This window comes from Ursus maritimus, unplaced genomic scaffold (assembly GCF_017311325.1).
Source record: "Ursus maritimus isolate PB19 unplaced genomic scaffold, ASM1731132v1 scaffold_16, whole genome shotgun sequence".
Classification (NCBI taxonomy): Eukaryota; Metazoa; Chordata; class Mammalia; order Carnivora; family Ursidae; genus Ursus; species Ursus maritimus.
The window spans coordinates 912008-931342 of NW_024424008.1; the positions used below are offsets into that span (position 1 = coordinate 912008).

A 19335-nucleotide genomic window follows, 5' to 3' on the forward strand; every position below is an offset into this window, starting at 1 on the left:
TTATTTTTTTAAAAAAGAAACACATTTCTATTAGTTGGCCATAGTAACACTTTATGCTCTCTCTCTCTCTCTCTGTTTTAAACTGGGGCAGGAAATTTAAATGAGATGCGGACTCATAGGAAGTATTTTCAAAGGGTTTTCAAATGGTAGTTGTTATTCGCATTATTTGGATAAACAAACTAATCACAGAAGTCTACTTCATTCCACCCTGGCAATTACTGTCTGTCAGTATCTTAGTTCAATTACTAAGGAAGTTTCGCTAGGGAAAGATTGCTTGGCTGGTGAGTAACTTGGTATCAAGATTAGTTTTTTGTTGTTTGTCTCACTACTTTTTAAATGATCCAAATAGTCCAGTTTCTTTATGATATTTACTCCATTACATGACCATATGGCTAAAGTGGTTAGTGGGGAGAATGGCTGAAAAATAAACAAGAATGTGGCCTAAGTTAGTGGAAATGGACTAAGATCATTGTTGACCCTTTAATAATTACTTGAAGGACTTTAATCAGTAAAATTCATCTTCTCTATAATGAGTGGATCCCAAACTACCTTCACTCAACTGGACATAGTAAAGTATACATTTTAATGGTGAATGTGCCTTATACATTAATATGATTCTCAGCCCATTATATATGCATTTTCTGATTTATAAAATTGATCACAATATAACCCATATGAGTTTCACTGACTCATGGTTGTGGGGGAAAATGGAGAGGGAGTAACGTGGAAAACATACAAATAAAAGTCATTCAACACATTTATATTTACTGACTCTTACTCTTTCAAGCTCCACTTATTGACTTTTAAATACATTCACATTTGATCTCAAGACTTACATTCTTTTCAGATAAAACAATCTCTGGACTCTCCTTCGTATTTGTTGGGTCTTGATACTGTAAATAATGGGGTTCATCAAGGGTGGGAAAAGGATATAGATGTTGCCCATGAGGACATGAACCAATGGTGAGAGGTGTTTTCCAAAGCGATGGACCATAGTCAGACCAATGATTGGGATATAGAAAACTGAAACAGCACAGATGTGAGATACACAGGTCTGCAAAGACTTGATTCTCTCCTCCCGTGACGCAATAGCTAAGACTGCATGCAAGATCATGATATAGGAGATAAGAATGAGCACTGCATCCAACAATAGGTTGCTGATTACCAAGGCTAGACCATAAACGCTGTTGAAGCGGATGTCTGAACAGGCCATTCTAATTAAGTCTTGGTGCAGGCAGAAAGAGTGAGAAAGGATGTGGGGGCGGCAATAATTTAAGAACTTTAGGCGAACGATGACTGGAGGTATGAGTAAAGAACTCCTACATAAGATTGCCACCCCAATTTTCATGATTTTGTCACTAGTTAGGATGGAAGAGTAGCGTAGGGGGTTGCAAATGGCAATGTAGCGGTCAAAAGCCATAGTAAGGAGGACAGAGGACTCCATGAAGGACAAACCATGGATGAAGTAGGACTGGGCAATGCAGGAATCCAGGCTGATCTCACGAATGATCCCCCACAGGACCCCCAGCACCGTGTACATAGTGGACAGCCCCATGCACAGGTCAGTGAGCGCCAGCATGGCCAGGAAGTAGAACATGGGCTGGTGCAGGCTCGGCTCCGTCCGGATCACATGCAGCACCATACAGTTTCCCAGGAAGACCATGGCATAGATGGAGGAGAAAGGGATGGAGATCCAGAGATAGTGAACTTCAAGGCCAGGAAAACCAGTGAGAATAAATCTGGAACTACTGATGTTCAAGATAGAGATGGGAGACATTAGTAGATAATTGAAAATATTTCTAGAGAGATGTTATAAATTAGATCAGTTTATGATCCCCTGATTTCTAATAATGTTTGCCTGCTTTTGAGAAGAAAATAAATTAAAATATTATACAGTTTCCTTAAGTGTCATAAACTCAGAAAAACCGAGACCTACTTCTGTATTCTTTAAGGCAAAAATCCATTGTCTAGACAGAGATTTTTGAGGACTGGTGACTAGATATGCCAAGAGACTAGGGAGTTTTATGCAGAAACAATGATGTTAATAGGTCCATGGGATTTGGATTTGGGGCAGAACTTCTGGGAGTCTCCATTCATTCCTCAAGGAAGATAATATGTGATCTGTGTGTACTGTTGCCAAGGCTGTCATTATCCTCAGTAAAATGTGAAATGCATTGCTAATTTTTCTCTTGGGTACCACAACTGTTTTTTCACTATTCCCATGGGGCTATAAGACCCCAGAGGAAATGGACTGATTAAAGTAATCTAACTTTGCAGAACATTACAATTTAGCCACAAGAATCCTAACAACCTAAGAAGAATCAGAACTTTTTTTTTGCACATTCCACATTGTTTAGCTCCTCTCTAAATCATTTACCCTTTTTAGTTGTACTTCATTATATTTTCTTTATTTTTATGTATCTTGTTATTCTGTATGAGATTTCTCCTTTTTCTGACCCTCCAGGTGTTTTTATCTCTTATATCTTTTTATATAACACAAATGACACTTTAAACTGCAAAGTACTAAACAAATACTTCATCTCAGGTAATAGCTAGAAAGAGAATAGCTAAATCATATGGTACGTATTTATTTAACTTTCTAATATACTTGCCAACGTGTCTTCCAAGGCAAGTTACCATCTGGCTTTCGGATCAGTAATGTATGAGAATTATGGTTCTTCCACATCTAGGCTGATACTTGGTATGATCAGATTTTTGTTTTCTTTTGTTTTGCTATATTAATAGATATGTAGTGATATATCACTGTGGTTTTAACTTGTACTTCCCTTATGATTTTTTTGCATCTTTTCATGCTTCTTTGTTCTATACACACGTCTTGGTGAAGTGCTTGTTCCAATAATTTTCCCTTATGTGATGAAGTTCTTTTCTTACTGAGTTTGGAGAGTTCTTTACACATTTAAATTACAAAACCCTTAGCAGATACTTGATTTGCAAATAGTTATTTTCGGGTTGCAAATTGTCCTTTATTTCTCTTAACAGTGACTTTTGCAAAGCAATTTTTTTTTTAATGTTGACAGACTCCCATTTGTATATTTTTTTTCTTTGAAAGTATATGCTATGTTATATCTACAAACTCAGTGTCAAATCCAGGGTCACAAGTCTGCCCCACGTTTTCTCCTAGAAGTGTTACATTTTATCTTTGTTTCCATAATCCATTTTTTTTAAAGATTTTATTTATTTATTTGACAGAGAGAGAGATGGCCAGCAAGAGAGGGAACACAAGCAGGGGGAGTGGGAGAGGAAGAAGCAGGCTCCCAGCAGAGGAGCCTGATGTGGGGCTCGATCCCAGAACTCCAGTATCATGCCCTGAGCCGAAGGCAGACGCTTAACAACCGCGCCACTCAGGCGCCCCCCATAATCCATTTTGAATTAATTTTTTAAAATGATGTTGAGTTTATTTTCATCTTTCAGTACTTCCATTTTGAAAAAGACTACCCTTTCTCAATTGGTTTGTCTTTGAACTTTTGCCAAAAATCAGTTGAATGCATTTATGTGATGTATCTGACCTCTCTATCCTGGTATTAATCTACGTCTTTCTTCTTTCATCCCACTACCCTACCTTGATTATAAGAAAAGTCTTAAAATCCAGCAAGGTCCTCTAAATTTGTCCTGGCTACTATTGTTCCTTTGTCTATACATATAAACATTGGGATGCATTTGTAAGTATGTACATAAAACTTGCTGAGATATTCATTGAGATTGTGTTGAACCAAAAAATAAAACTGGGGAAAATTAGCTTGTCTTCCAATCCATGAAAATGGAATATATTTAAATCTGTGTATTCTTTTTTCTTCCCATTACTATTACGTAGTTTTCATTCTAGCATTTTGAACTTTTTTTTAGATTTAATGCCAAATATTTGATTTGTGGGATGTAATTATAATGGTATTTTTTTAATTTTAAAATCAAATTGTTAGGCTTCTGTTTTCCGTTCTAACATGTAAAGGCCTTGGAAGTTATTACTCTCATTTTTACAGCAACGACAATATAAACTAAACAAACTGAAAATCACACTTCTCTTGAACCCATCAGAAAACTGATGTTACAAGGCAAACCAGGATCCAGAAATGCAAAGAGAAAGGTGAATAAAGAGAATGACAAAAGAGGCTGAGGGAACTATAAGTACTTAACAAAGCAAAATAAAATACTTAATCAGCATTTTTGATAAATTTCAGGTGCTCAGTATGGGTTAGCATGACGGAGTTCTGCGGACTCTAATAATGTGGCGATGTATTTTCATGAACTTTAGCTGTAAGAAACACACAAAGTTCTTACAGTGAAAAGCCAGGGGAAAAAATCATCTTATGTGTGTAGCAGGTGGAAGGAGAAATTAGCCATTCTGAAATACATCCAGCGTGGTGTCCACAAGAAAGGCCTGCTCTCCAGTGAAAGAGACTTTGCCAGTGCCTATCTCAGGCAGACGGAAAAGGGGAATTACCCAGCTCCAGCTCTCTGTAGCCTTCCTATCTCACCCAAAAGGGAGGGAGAGGCAAATTAACACCAGTGAATGGCTCAGCCTAAAGACTCAGGCCCACCAAAAGACAGATTTACTCTAAGGTTAAAGAATGTTTTCCCTCTCCCATTGCTTACACAGTATCAAGAGGGCCTAGTATATAAACAGTGGTTTACAGCTGAAAAGCTGCAAGGGGCAGACTCTAATTAAGGCATTCTTAGGAAACCTAAAGACTACAGCAGAGACAAAAATAAAAAATAGAGGAATTGAAGACTCGGCACATATGACTCTGGCAAATGCTAGAGTTAAATGCTAAATTTAATATAAAACCACACACTGAATGGTTATGGCTCTTAGTACCTATTATTGATGTATTTTGTCCATCTTTCAACAAAAGTTTATTGCTAAATTCCTGCTAAAAAGAAACCAAGATACAACCTGAAAAGACAAAGCAAACATCAGAACCAGACTGAGATATGAGTCACATTCATAGACAAGGTTTAAAAATTACTATGATTAATATGGTAAGGACACCAATAGAAAAAGTATACAATATAGAAGAACAGATGGATAATGTAAACAAGGAGATGGAAATTCTATGAAAAAATCAAAATGAAATGCTAGAAATAAAAAACACTATGACAGAAGTAACCCATATCAGTAGACTGCCAATGCTGAGTAATGAATCAGTGAATCATATATGTCAATAGAACTTTCCAAAATCAAACACAAAAAGAAAAAATAATTTTTTTAAGTTTTAATTTAAATTTCAGGTAGCTCAGTGTTACATTACTTTCAGGTGTACAATACAGTGATTCAACAATTCCATACATCACCCCGTGCTCGTCACAAGTGCACTCCTTAGTCCCCATCACCTGTTTCACCCACCCCCTCACCTACATCCCCTCTGGTAACCATCAGTTTGTTCTCTGTAGTTAAGAGTCAATTTCTTTGTTTGCCTCTCTATTTTTTCCCCCATGATCTTTTTTTTTTTTCATTTGTTTCTTAACATTCCATGTATGAGTGAAATCATACAGTATTTGGCTTTCTCTGACTGACTTATTCACTTAGCATAACACAGACACACAACTTTAAGAGAGAACAGAATATTCAAGAACTGTGGGAAAATTTGAAAGAAACTGGAATGCCAGGAGAAGAAGAAAGAGAAGATAGAGTAGAAAGACAAGATACAGACGTAGTGAAGAGAAGGGCCATATGCACCCCAATGTTCATAGCAGCATTGTTCACAATAGCTAAATTGTGGAAGGAGCTGAGATGCCCTTCAACAGATGACTGGATTAAGAAGATGTGGTCCATATATACAATGGAATATTACTCAGCCACCAGAAAGAACGATTACACAACATTTGCAGCAACATGGACGGGACTGGAGGAGATTATGCTAAGTGAAATAAGTCAAGCAGAGAAAGACAATTATCATATGGTTTCACTCATTTATGGAACATAAGAAGTAGGAAGATCAGTAGGAGAAGGAAGGGAAGAATGAAGGGGGGGTAAGCAGAAGGGGGAATGAACCATGAGAGACTATGGACTCTGGGAAACAAACTGAGGGCTTCAGAGGGGAGGGGGGTGGGGGATTGGGATAGAGAAATGGATAAGGAAGATGTGTGTGCATGTGTGTGTGCTCTCCCGCTCTCTCTCAAATCAATCAGTCAGTCAATCAATCCATCAAATCTTTGTAAAAAAAGATAAGATATTTTGCTATTATTGTTTTTGCCATTTGTGATATGGACGGACCTAGAGGGTGTTCTGCGAAATGAAACAAGTCTGACTGAGAAAGACAAATACCATATGATATCACTTATATGTGGAGTCTAAAAAACAAAGGAATAAACAAACAAAATGCAGGATCGGAGCTAGAAATACAGAGAACCAACTGACGGTTGCCGAGGGAAGGAGGGTATGGGATGTACAAATTGGGTGAAGGGGAGTGGGAGATGCGGGCCTCCAATTATGGAATGAATAAGTCATGGGAATAAAAGCCACGACACAGGGAATACAGCCGATGATACTACAATAGTGCTGTATGGTGACGGATGGTAACTACACTCCTGGTGAGCATAGCATAATGTATAGAGAAGTTGAATCACTATGTTGTACACCTGAAACTAATGTAACATGTGTGTCAATTATATGCAAATAAAATAATTTTGAAAAAATGATTCTTCTGATGGGCATGTGCTTGACTGAGGTCAAAGTGTTACTCGTCCTTCTTGTTTCACTTTTATGCTATAAAATTAATTGTCCTTTTCCTGGTGTATTTAGTGCCATGTTTTAAGCATTTTTGTGCTTTGGGTGGTAATTTTACTCTTTGAAATGGCCTCCAAGCATAGTGCTGAAGTTTTGCCCAGCATTCCTAAGTGCAAGAAGGCTACTGATGTGCTTATAGAGAAAATATGTGTGTTTTCACGAGATAAGCTTCCTTCAGACACGATTTATGACACTGGCGTAGTGAGTTTATGTGAGTTCAATGTTAACAAATCAATGATATGGTAGTCCCAGAAAAAGGAAACGAGAATTCTCTAATCGGTAGGGGAGGATTCCCCAGAAAGGGCTAAAACAATGTCTGTAGTGCATAGGGAAGCGACGGAAAAGATGGAAAAGCAGGTACATTTGGGGACTCATGAGATGACAGCTGACAAAAGCTGCAGAGGGGGCGTCCTTGTGAGATTTAGAACTTTAGGGTCACCATACCCATTAGGTAGGAAAATGTGAACCCCACGTAGCTAGCACTGGCTGGTTTGCATGTTTCAAAAGGCAATACGGCATAAAAAATGTGAAACTTCAGGCAGGGTAGTCAACAGATCAGGAAGTAGCAGAAACTTTCAATATCTGCTAAATGTTATAGGAAAAGGGTTTTGTGCATGAACGGCTTTTCAACGCTGGTAAGACTGACTTGTTTCACAGCGACATTGAATATGGGGCAAAAGTATACTGAATGTACCATTATACCAAAGACTAAAGAAGTGCTAAAACAAATGTTGAATAAAAGAAAAACAATAACTATATTTCCATAGTGTCAAATACTCTCTTACAAAGTACTTACTAAAGTCAAAGGAAAATATATAACTTCACTGTAATGATCCCTGGAACACCCGACCTTAGCAAATAATCACGTTGATCGTCATGAGAGTTCAGACAAATTCAAACCACATGCAGCCTGACTCTATACATGAGAAGAATGGAGCCCCAATGTCATTACACAATCTGAGTCTCACCATGAGGATGAATCAAACAAACTCAGATGAGAAACATTCTATAAAATAGTTGACTTGTAATTTGTAACAATTCAGGAGTTATACAAATCAAGGAAATCTGAAGACATTTCACAGGGAAGAAATTGAAAAAGATAGGAATACCAGTACACACATGATTCTGAATTGCATTTTTGTTTACTGTAAATTACATTGATGGTACAATTGGAGAAAATTTATCTGGAGTCTGAAAATTTGGTGATAGTAAGATGTCAGAGTTAATTTCATGATGATGATTATATTATAGTTACGTTGGAGAATGTCCTTGATTGTAGAAAACACACACCAAAGAACTCTGGAGTGATAGGGCATTGGGCAGAAAACTTACCATTGAATCGTTCATGAAAATGTTCTTTATACTCAAAGCTTTCCCATTAGAAAAAGATTGTTGAAAATGTCTCAAAGGAAAAAATGAAATGTGAAAGAAAGAGTTATCTATAATTTTATTTTCTTGAAGGTATATTTGTTTATTTGAGAGAGACAGAGAACAAGTGCACATGCATGAGTGGGGGGAGGGGTAGAGGGAGAGAATCTTAAAGCAGACATCTCGCCAAATGGAGAGCCTGACATGGGGCTCGATCCCACGACCCATGAGATCATGACCTGAGCCAAAACCAAGAGTCAGATGCTTAACCAACTGAACCACCCAGGTGCTCCATTTCTTTTTCTTTTTTTCTTTCTTTCTTTTTCTTTTTTTTTTTAATTTGAGAGTAAGAGAGAGAACACGTAGGGGGAGGGGCACTGAGAGAAGGAGAGAATCTCAAGCAGACTCCCTGCTGAACAGGGAACTTCCACAGAGGGCTTGATCTCTTGATCCTGAGATGATGACCTGAGCAGAATCAGGAGTCATTTGCTTAACCAACTGAGCCACCAAGTTGCCCCAATTATCTATAACTTTATATACAGCACAGGTGAATTATTATACACATATAAAGAGAAGAAAATATTTTAACTATTTCACCCATGAGTGCATCATTAATGTTGTACTACTGACACACAAGTAAATGGCAATATGCTTCATGTCATTTTTACAGCATTTTTTCCGAATGTTTTATATATGGTTCTTCATATTATGCCTGTCAAAAAGGAGACACATTTCCCAGTGGCTCAGAAAAGAGAGAAATGTTTACTGAGGAATTCAGCGAACAATAAAGTGAAATTTAGGGAAAAACAACAAATAAGCCTCATGTAAGCCTTATGTAAATATTTCAGTTGATTTCAGACTGAAATAGAGACTAAAAATTCTTCAGAATTCTGATACTATCTTTTCCCCTTGCGTGTTTACTTCTTGTGTTCTGAGTAAGTATTAAATTTTCAGTCAACACAGTGATTCTCTCTCCCTCCAGGATTGAAAAGATCTGTGGACTCCAGAAAATGTGTCCACTTACCATTCCTCTCAATCCCAGGGAACACCTAGTTTGCATTGAGTGACCAGGTGGGATCGTTTCACTTGCATCAGCCTCCACGTGGGAATAGTGGCCTCCCAGGAGCCCAGGTCCTCCTGGACCAGATAATCCTCTTCATTCCTTCCTCATAAATCTGAGCGTTCTGATTCCCTGGGCCACTAGCCCTGGTGACAAGACAGCGTTCAAGGGCTTCCTTGAAGAAAGACTTGAGAGAATGAAGTTAATGATCTAATCTGCCCCAAATGGTCAGGACAGTGATTTGCTTCTACAACTGAGACCTGCTACCAAGGAGCTTCCCTGGGAAATCGTCTTGAGCTGTGGCTTCTCCTGCAGACTGGAGCTGCCCTGGGATTCCACCACGTGCTTTGCCCGTGCTACAATGTGAGGGGCTGTGCATTCTCCACTGCGCTCACACACAGTGGACGGCTGGACAGAACTGGTCAGTAAATATCGACCTTCTCTGGAAACTTACCTTCACATGATCATGTCTGCTGCTTCTTCTATTATCAATTCCTCCATATTCATTCTCACGGGGTTCCCTGGCCTAGACCAGTACTATCCCTGGTTTTCAATTCCCTTCTCCTCCATCTATGCCATGGTCTTCCTGGGAAACTGCCTGGTGCTGCATGTGATCCGGACGGAGCCGAGCCTGCACCAGCCCATGTTCTACTTCCTGGCCATGCTGGCCCTCACTGACCTGTGCATGGGGCTGTCCACAGTGCACACAGTGCTGGGAGTTCTGTGGGGGCTCAGCCAGGAGATTGGTCTGGATGCCTGTATTTCACAGACTTACTTTGTCCACGGACTTTCCTGCACAGAGTCTGGAGTCCTTCTGGCCATGGCCTTTGATCGCTTCACTGCAATCTGTGATCCTCTGCGCTACACATCCATCCTGACCAACAGTAGGGTCAGTCATGTCATGGGGGCCATTTTGATGAGAAGTGCGTTGTCCATTCTCCCCGTCATCATTCGCCTGAAGTTCTTCCATTACTGCCGCCCCCACATCCTCTCCCACTCCTTCTGCCTGCACCAGGACCTACTGCGACTGGCCTGCTCTGACATCCGCTTCAACAGCTTCTATGCCCTGGCTCTGGTAATTTGTACCTTGTTGTTGGATGCTGTGCTCATTCTCATCTCCTATGTTTTCATCTTGCATACAGTGCTGGCAATTGCATCCCGGGAGGAGAGGCTCAAGTCCTTGCAGACCTGCGTGTCCCACATCTGTGCCGTCCTGGTCTTCTACATCCCCATCATTGGCCTCACCATGGTGCACCGCTTTGGGAAGCATCTCTCACCCTCCGTTCATGTCCTTATGGGCAATATCTATATTCTCTTCCCACCCCTGATGAATCCAATCATCTACAGCGTAAAGACCCAGCAGATCAGAAGCAGGATGAAGAAGTGGTTTTCCCTGAAAATGAAGTAGAGGCCTTGGATTTTCTCGTTGCAATATTTTAAGGTCAATAAGGTCAGTAATGCTACTTCTCCTATGTGCAACAACTTGCAATCTGAATAATAATTATTAGAACATTTTACTGTTTAATGAGGACCTACGTATGAAAAAACCTTAAGAGGTTTTTTAATGTAAGAGGCAAAATAGAATTAATTTTTGCCAATACACAATCTAGAAAAGATGTCTGAATGTCTACTGTAGAATAATCATGGTCATCATGTAGGGAACAAGTGTCTCTGTATTTTGTTGACATGTTCTTGAAGCATGGCTGCTATACGAAGATTATGACCTTCAGTTCATCAATATTTCCATTCCATGTAGACCCTCTTCCACCTAAATTTTGGAAACATGCTTATTGATTAGATTATGTCATGAATTGGTCCTTATATCTAAATACATAGTACAGTGAAATTGGACTTTCTTCATTCCCACAGGTGAGGTGTGGGACATTTGAAACTATAATACTGAGCCTTCCCCCACCTCTATTACTTTTTCCCTGCTAGTGACTAATGAATGTCTATCACAGGGATTTTGAAATAAAAAGATATGAAATCCCGCTATCCCAAAGATTTGGTTCTTATTTTTTTCCCATGCTATAAAAATATAACCTTTTCCACATAAAATTTTCATTCTTCACTTTTTCAGTGAATATCATTGGGATTTCTTCATGGTATTTTAAATTCTTCATAGTCTACAGAAAATATTTTAGTTTAGAAACTCCTGCAGAAGCCCATTTGAGAACTGATGGTGCCTCTCTTAGAGCAATGATTGTGAAAAGGGAAATCAGGTAAGGGATAGAATCATATTTAGGACCTATGGACACGCCTTAATAACTGCATGTGTCTTGCTGAACAGAATAGTTTCATAGTTGATGCTCATGTTTCTGGTTTGTGAAATCAAATTGATGGCATGTCCTTCAATGAAATAGTGACAAAGTAAGAGTATTATTTATGCAAGTGGAGATAATGGAACCTACATTGAACACATTGAGTTTGAAGTATCAATGGTGCATTAATAAAATCCGTTACAAATATTGAGTAAGTACCCCCAGTGTTTCAGACACAGTGCTAGGCACTGCTCAGGTACAGGAAAACACTGAAGGGCAAAAAGGGTGTTTTGCCTTCAGTATAACAGGTCATACAGACACAAATTATTAAGCATACATCCAAATTAAAAATTCTGATAAATATCAATATTGACAATTCAGGAAAGCGGTGACAAGCCTAACTGGGGACTTCAATCAGAGTACAGAGGAATTGGTGACAGCCCTGAGAAAGGAATATGTAGTCGAGGCTTGAAAGCAACCAGAGGAATATAACAAAGAAGGAATTTTCAGGCAATCAGAAGAAGAAACAAAAATACTGAGACTACATCAGACTGTATGAAAAGCAAGTGAATAAGTGACTATGAGATTCAGGCATAAAAGTTGAAATGTAGACAGGGGCAATGTTAGGAAAGATGAGTTTTAATCCTTAGGGCGATACGCAACTACTAATGAATTGCAATCAGAATGGTGAAATAATCAATCATGTATGTTAATAAGATCAGTCCTGTACCAAATAGATGAGAAGGACAAGAGGTGACAGCAGAAGACAAGAGAGGAGTATCTTAATAAAAGGATACAGTAGCAATTGAACAAGGGTTCACTCAGGGAGTTGCAAGAAGTGGGCATGTATTTAATAGTTGGGGTCAAAAGGTCTGGTGATCGATTGACTGTCAGGGATAAGGAAATGGAGGTGCCAGTCATGTTTAGATTTTTGAAATGAGAAACTACAGAGATCCTATAGCCATGTACTCAGATAAGCAAGGTGTGGGTGAATGGGACTTATTTTTGAGTCAGTCTTTTTAATTTATTTGTTCTTCCCAAGGTACATTGAAGAAGAGATGTCCAGCAGGGGTTTGGTATAGGTACCAGGTAGCTGATGAGAAGAGTAAAGATGGATAATGAATCTATAAGGCATGGTTATAAACATGGTATTTGAGATCAGGAGGGTGGATGACTTGATCAAGTATGAGTATCCTAAAATACTTGAACATTAAAATAGGATATATTTGAATCACCAAAAATAGGCTGAAAAGGAAGTGATAAAAATATTAGGGGAGCATTATATCAATGAATCCAAATGGAAAGGTGTTTTAAAGATAGGTATGAGTATGTCAATAATCATGTGAGAATGACCTTAATTTAATGAAATATAATTAACACCACCATGGAATTCACCATTTTTAGTTTATTTTCAGTTTTGCAACCATCTCCACAATGTAATTTTAGAATAAGAATCACCCAAAATAGAAAACTTGTACCTACTTAGAATCACTTTTTTCGCCCCTAATCTCTGCCTACCACTTATCTACCTACTGTCTCTATAGATGCTCCAGTCTGGATATGTCTTACAAATAGAACCATACAAGACGTGGGTTTTTTTTGTGTTTTGTTTTTGTTTGACTTCTTTAACTGAGCATAATGCTCTTGGAGTTCAACCATGTTGTAACACATAACAGTTCCAATTCTATGCTGAAAAGTACAATATCATATGTATATATGAATAACTTTGTTTTATGTTTAATTATTAAAGAGTGAGCACTGGGTATTATATGCAACTAATGAATCGTTGAACACTACCTCAAAAACTAATGATGTACCATGTGTTGGCTAATTGAACATAATAAAAAAATAAAAAAATAAAGAGTTAATATTCATCAAGACTAGTACCATTTTCTAATGGGTGGAACTGTAATGGGTTATACTGTGGTGAAATGTACAGGATGCCCTTGCTCATCGTTTCCTCAGGACCTGCATGCAGAGCGTCATGTTTTCCTTCTGGCGTTCTACTGGTACTCTTCGCTAACTCCAATGCTTCCATGTATTCTTTAGTCGATGGGCATTGTTTCCCCCATTTATTGACTCTTGTGAATAAAGCTGTGATGAGCAATCATGTACACGTCTTTGGGCAGACATATCTTTCAATTAATTCTTTCGTGTAAACTAACACATGACCTAACAGTGGGTCATGTGACAATTCTGTTTTTTAACATTTTGAGAAACTGCTAAACTGTTTTCCAAACTGCTGCAATATTTTCTTTTTTTTTTTTTTAAAGATTTTATTTATTTATTCGACAGAGATAGAGACAGCCAGCGAGAGAGGGAACACAAGCAGGGGGAGTGGGAGAGGAAGAAGCAGGCTCATAGCGAAGGAGCCTGATGTGGGGCTCGATCCCATAACGCCAGGATCACGCCCTGAGCCGAAGGCAGACGCTTAACCGCTGTGCCACCCAGGCGCCCCCAAACTGCTGCAATATTTTCATTCTGGCTATCAGCATATTATGGTTGAGATTTCTTCATAATGTCACCAATACTTATATGCTGTTTTTGAATATAGCCAGTCCAGTATGTGTGAATGGACTGGTGGTTTTGGTACACACTTCCTTAATGACTGATAACTTATGATGTTATGATTTTGTTCATATTTTTATTATTGAGTTTTAAGAGTTCTTTACATATTCTGGTTGAGTCACTTATCAGTTATGTGATTTATAAATATTTTCTCCCAGTCTCTGGATTGTCTTTCACGTTTTTAAGGGTGCGTTTTAAAGTGCAAAATACTTTAATTTTGATTTAGTCTAGTTTTTCTATTTTTGTTCTCTTATTGTTCAGGCTCTTGGTGTTGTACCTAAGAAAGTATTGCCTAATCCAAACTCACAAAGATTTATACCTATTCTTTCTTTGAACGGTTTCACAGTTTAGTATTACATTTGAGCCCGTGATGCGCTGAAAGGAAATTTTTGTGTATGGTATATGTATTCAGGGGTTTAATACACTTTGTGTGTGTGTGTTGAGAGCCAATTTTCTGGCAGTTTATCAAAGACTATTCTTTTCCCCTTAAATATTATTATTATTATTATTTTAAAGATTTTATTTATTTATTTGACAGAGAGAGAGAGACAGCCAGCGAGAGAGGGAACACAAGCAGGGGGAGTGGGAGAGGAAGAAGCAGGCTCCCAGCAGAGGAGCCTGATGTGGGGCTCGATCCCAGGACCCTGGGATCACGCTCTGAGCCGAAGGCAGAGGCTTAACGAATGAGCCACCCAGGTGCCCCTCCCTTAAATATTTACTGGGAGTCAGCTGACCATAAATGGATCACCTGACCTTTATGATTCAGACATCCAATTCCAATCAGTGCTCATTAGCAAGCTATAATCTTTCAAGAGGACATATCTCATAGACATGTCATAACCTAATTTCTAAAACTTCAAAAGAGAGTATCTCCAACTGAAAGCTGCTTTCTTTTGTATGCCAAATAAATAGTTTTTTAAAAAGCACCATTTTGGCTGCTTATTCTAACTTTTCTTCCAGTTACTGGATCACAACTATTTTTTTTTCCAATTCTTTAATGGGCAACAAAGTGGAGGAATATAGATTACTCGTGTTTGCTACCAGCTCCCTCGGACTTCCCTCATATACTGTGAACTGGTGTATGAGCTCGTATCCTTTCCTTCCACCAAACCATGCATGTCACAAGACCCCATCCTTGTTGTCAAAGTTAATACATTTTTTGTTTATATTTTAACTGCTTTACTGAGATATAATTCATGCACAATAAAAGTCACCCATTTAGACATACATTTGAATAGCTTTTACTATATTAACAGAGTTGCACAACCATCTCCACAATCTAATTATAGAACGTTTTCATTAGTAGCAACTACCCATGTCTCCCTCTCTGAGCCCCTGATAACCACTAATCAGTCATTCTTCAACTGCTAAGATTTGTCCTTCACCCCTGTTGCAAATAATTTTTGTTCAGAAAGTGCTGTTTATGCCGAAGTATGAAAGTTATCATATGGCTTCTCAACACATAGGTGCTTAAGAACCAATTCAAATACACACTCCAAAACTTTCGAACTGAGTAACTTTGAGCAACTTACTTATTTTCTGTGTGCATTCGTTTCCACACCTACATGCTGGAGGTGATGATAAAAGTAACTAATGAGATAATAGCTGTCAAGTTCTTAGAGCAAAAAAAGCATTCAGTAAGTACTAGCTTTATAGATAGGGAGCTTATTATAGTTTCTGTTTGAATAAGAGGAACTTGAGGCTTAATTTGAATCCGAACTTGAATTTTGATATTCAGACTCCTTGGTAAAAGTATATCTTGGACAATGGTCCAAATTGGCTTTCCAGTAAGAAACACTATATGAAATAAAATTATTCAATAGCTTTTTATTGCTCTTAAGATAAGGTCCAGGTTTCGAGGATTGCCATCGTCTGGTAGAACCTGGCTTCCTTACATTATAGTGTAATCCAGTAACGTAGGTCAAGATCTTCCAGCCTTACTCTCATTTCTGACCATACGTCATGTTCTCTCTCATCTCCACATGAATTTCACACTTTGTCTGGTTAATTTCTACCCATACCCATACCAAGGGAAAAGCATTTCTTGCATGTTATGTCACTTGGGTTCTACTGTTTCAATATGCATCACTCCTGCATTAATTATTTTTTCAGCTTTATTGAGGAATAAAGGAATTTATAGAGGAATAAATGTATGGACATAGAAAATTATAAGATATTTAAAGTGTACATTGTGGTGATTTGATGAACTTAATTTTTCTGATTATTTTATCTTTTAGACTATAAATATTTGAAGGATGGGTCAATTCTGTTTTATTTTTTTATCACTATATCCTCGATAGCGTTAACCAGGACTCAAAGTGCACTGTCAGTATAATTTTTCTTTAAAAATGAATGAGTAAATGAATGCTGAATGAATATATTGGGCTGTTACATATTTTCCCATGCCTTTTTGTATTTTTGTGTTTTTAGGAAGATGGTGAATTTCATCTTTGTGAAGAATACATGTCCAATGATGCTTATGGGGCTCAAAGGCATTAATTTAGCATGAGCTTGTCCAGAATGGTCTGTATTCTGACATGTTTGGAATTATCTTTAAATTTATATGCACAGTGGAATACTTGAACCATATGTATTTTTTAATTATGTGGGCAAGTCATTAGCTAACTGCCCCCACCAATTGTAGTATTTTGTCTTCTAGACAGAAGAAATAGCAAATGATGTTCTCACCATGCCTCTGCCAAGCAAATCTTAAATACGACCATATTGCAGAAGAGAGTTCAGTCAATAAAATCATAATTCCATAGGTCCATAAGGATTTCTAATCCCATTACACAATGATCTTGAATGTATTGTCTAAGCTACTTGTTTCACATAGGATTTTTAATGCAATCCAGAAATGTTCTATATTTCTGTTTCCTTTTTCTCCAATTAGATGTGAAACATCATGAGGACAAAGGCAATTTCTGATTCATCTCTACGCTCCTTGTGTTTTAGAATCCAATTATCAAATCTCATTGAAAAGATCTCACTTCGCTAATGGACCCTTTTGATACTGCCCTGTACTAGACTTGCTGCAAGCATTTAAATCTCCAAGATTTAAACTATCTTCTATCAATATAACAATCTCTATAGGATTAACCTTGCCTCATCCTGAAAGCCGTGTGTGCTTCTCCAACTGATTGTAAGATATCTTTGTATCAGTTTTCTATTACTGCTATAACACATTACTGCAACTCTAGTGGCTTAAGAAACACACATTTATTACCTTACAATTCTGGAAGTTAGAAGTCCCAAATGGGTCAGCAGGGCTCTGTTCTTCTAGAGGATATAATGGAAAACCTGTTTTCTAGAGGTGGTCTTCATTCCTTGGCAGTAGCCTTAATATGACCTTTACTTCTGTTGGGTCTGACCCTTAGACCTCCCTCTTCCAAGGACATTAATTACATTAATTCTACCTGGATAATGCGGAAAATTTCTCCTGTCTCAAGTTCCTCAACTCAATCACAGCTGCACCCTTTTACCATGTAAGCTAGCTAAAATATTCATAGGTCCAGGGGAAAAAATAAATATTTTCAGCCTAGCACAATCTCCATTTTGAAATTTCTGTATTTAACTCCTTTGATTTGGAATCCATAGGGATATTTTGGTTTGTTTCTTTTTAGTTTAGGGGGAATGTTATAAGGACTTTATTTTTGTTTTGGTAAAATATACATAACACAAAAATTTACAATGGTCACCATTGTTCAGTGCACAGTTCAGTGGTATTAATATATTTACATTGCTGTATGACCATCACCACCACGCATCTCCCGAGCTTTTTCATTATCTCAGACTAAAACTTTGCACCGATTAAACAATAAGGGCTCATTTTTTGCCCTACCTCAGCTCCTGGCAACCACCAAACTCTATTCTGTCGCTGGGAGTTGACTATTCCAGGTACCTCATTTAAATGGACTCATACGGTAATTTCCCTTTTGTGTCTGGTTTATTTCACGTAGTATGATGTCTTTAAGGTTCATTCATGCTATAATCCTCGTCAGAATTACATTCCTTTTTTTTTTTAAAGATTTTATTTATTTATTCGACAGAGATAGAGACAGCCAGCGAGAGAGGGAACACAAGCAGGGGGAGTGGGAGAGGAAGAAGCAGGCTCATAGCAGAGGAGCCTGATGTGGGGCTCCATCCCATAACGCCGGGATCACGCCCTGAGAGGAAGGCAGACGCTTAACCGTTGTGCCACCCAGGCGCCCCTACATTCCCTTTAAAGGCTAAATAATATTCTATTGTATGAATAGATCACATTTTGTTTATCCATGCACATTTGTATTGTTTCCACTTTTTAGTTATTGTGAACAACGTTGCTATGAACGTTGGAGGGCTAACACCTGTTTGAGCCCCTGCTTTTCGTTCATCTGGGTATATGATCAGAACCGGAGTTGTTAGATCATATGGCAATTCTATGTTGAATTTTTACAGGAACTGTATACTGTTTCCCCCAGCATTTTCTATACTAACTAGCAATATCCAAAGGTTCCAGTTTTTCTGCCTGCTTCCCAACACTTGTTATTTTCTTGGTTTTTGTTTGTTTTTTGTTCACAATAGCCATCCCAATGATTGTAAACTGACATCACATCGAAGTTTTGATTTTTATTTCACTAATGATTAGTGATATTGAGCAACTTTTCATGTGGTAACTGTTCAATTACGTATATTTTTTGGAGAAATGTCTACTCAAGTCCTTTGCCCACTTTTTAAAATTTGCATTTTTGTTGTTGTTAAATTGTAGAATTTATGGGGTGCCTGGGTGACTCAGTCAGTAAAAGCAGCCAGCTCTTGGTTTTGGCTCAGGATGTGGTCTCAGGGTCCTGGGAAGAGCCCCATGTTGAGCCCCAACGTTGACTTCCAGCTCCAAGCTCAGCCAGAAGTCTGCTTGAGGAATCTCTCTGTCCTCTCCCTCACCACTCCCTCTGCTTGCACATGTGCTTTCTCTCTCTCTCTCTCTCTCAAATAAAGAAAAAAAGAGAGAGAGAGAGAAAAAAGAATCCTGAGATTTATTCACTCCCCCCTAAATGCCCCCTCACATAAACCTGATGGCAAAAAGTTTTCTTTATGTTATTTTATTTTCCAGTGATGTAGAATTCTGCCCAAATACATTGGTAAACGCCAAACATAGACCAAGGTCCTATTTACCCCTATGTCCAGCCTGTTACCTTTGTGGCACTCTTTGAAACAGGTATGAATTATAGGATAATTGGTTCTTTACTAGTTAATAGCTTTGACTATTTGTGATCATATCAATTAACTATGACTTGGATGATGTTGGAAAATGTAAATTGAATAATGTTTGATAAACTGTTCAGTATGTGAGCTTA

At 38.2% G+C, this 19335-nt stretch overlaps 2 protein-coding genes across 2 annotated transcripts; one reads left to right on the plus strand and one right to left on the minus strand.

Moving 5' to 3' along the window:
- Nucleotides 1–832: 832 nt before the first annotated feature.
- Nucleotides 833–1777, minus strand: LOC103681236 (olfactory receptor 51V1-like). Its single transcript, XM_008710767.2, has one exon. The coding sequence runs from the start codon at nucleotides 1775–1777 to the stop codon at nucleotides 833–835; it is 945 nt and encodes a 314-aa protein (XP_008708989.2).
- A 7792-nt stretch (nucleotides 1778–9569) lies between these two features.
- Nucleotides 9570–10581, plus strand: LOC103681237 (olfactory receptor 51V1-like). Its single transcript, XM_008710768.2, has one exon. It carries the CDS (start codon nucleotides 9634–9636, stop codon nucleotides 10579–10581), a length of 948 nt encoding a protein of 315 aa, XP_008708990.1. The 5' UTR covers nucleotides 9570–9633.
- The last annotated feature ends 8754 nt before the right edge of the window (nucleotides 10582–19335 follow it).

Coding starts and splice junctions, on each gene's coding strand:
- LOC103681236 (XM_008710767.2), bottom strand. CDS start 1,777: ATGTCTCCCATCTCTATCTTGAACATCAGTAGTTCCAGATTTATTCTC.
- LOC103681237 (XM_008710768.2), top strand. CDS start 9,634: ATGATCATGTCTGCTGCTTCTTCTATTATCAATTCCTCCATATTCATT.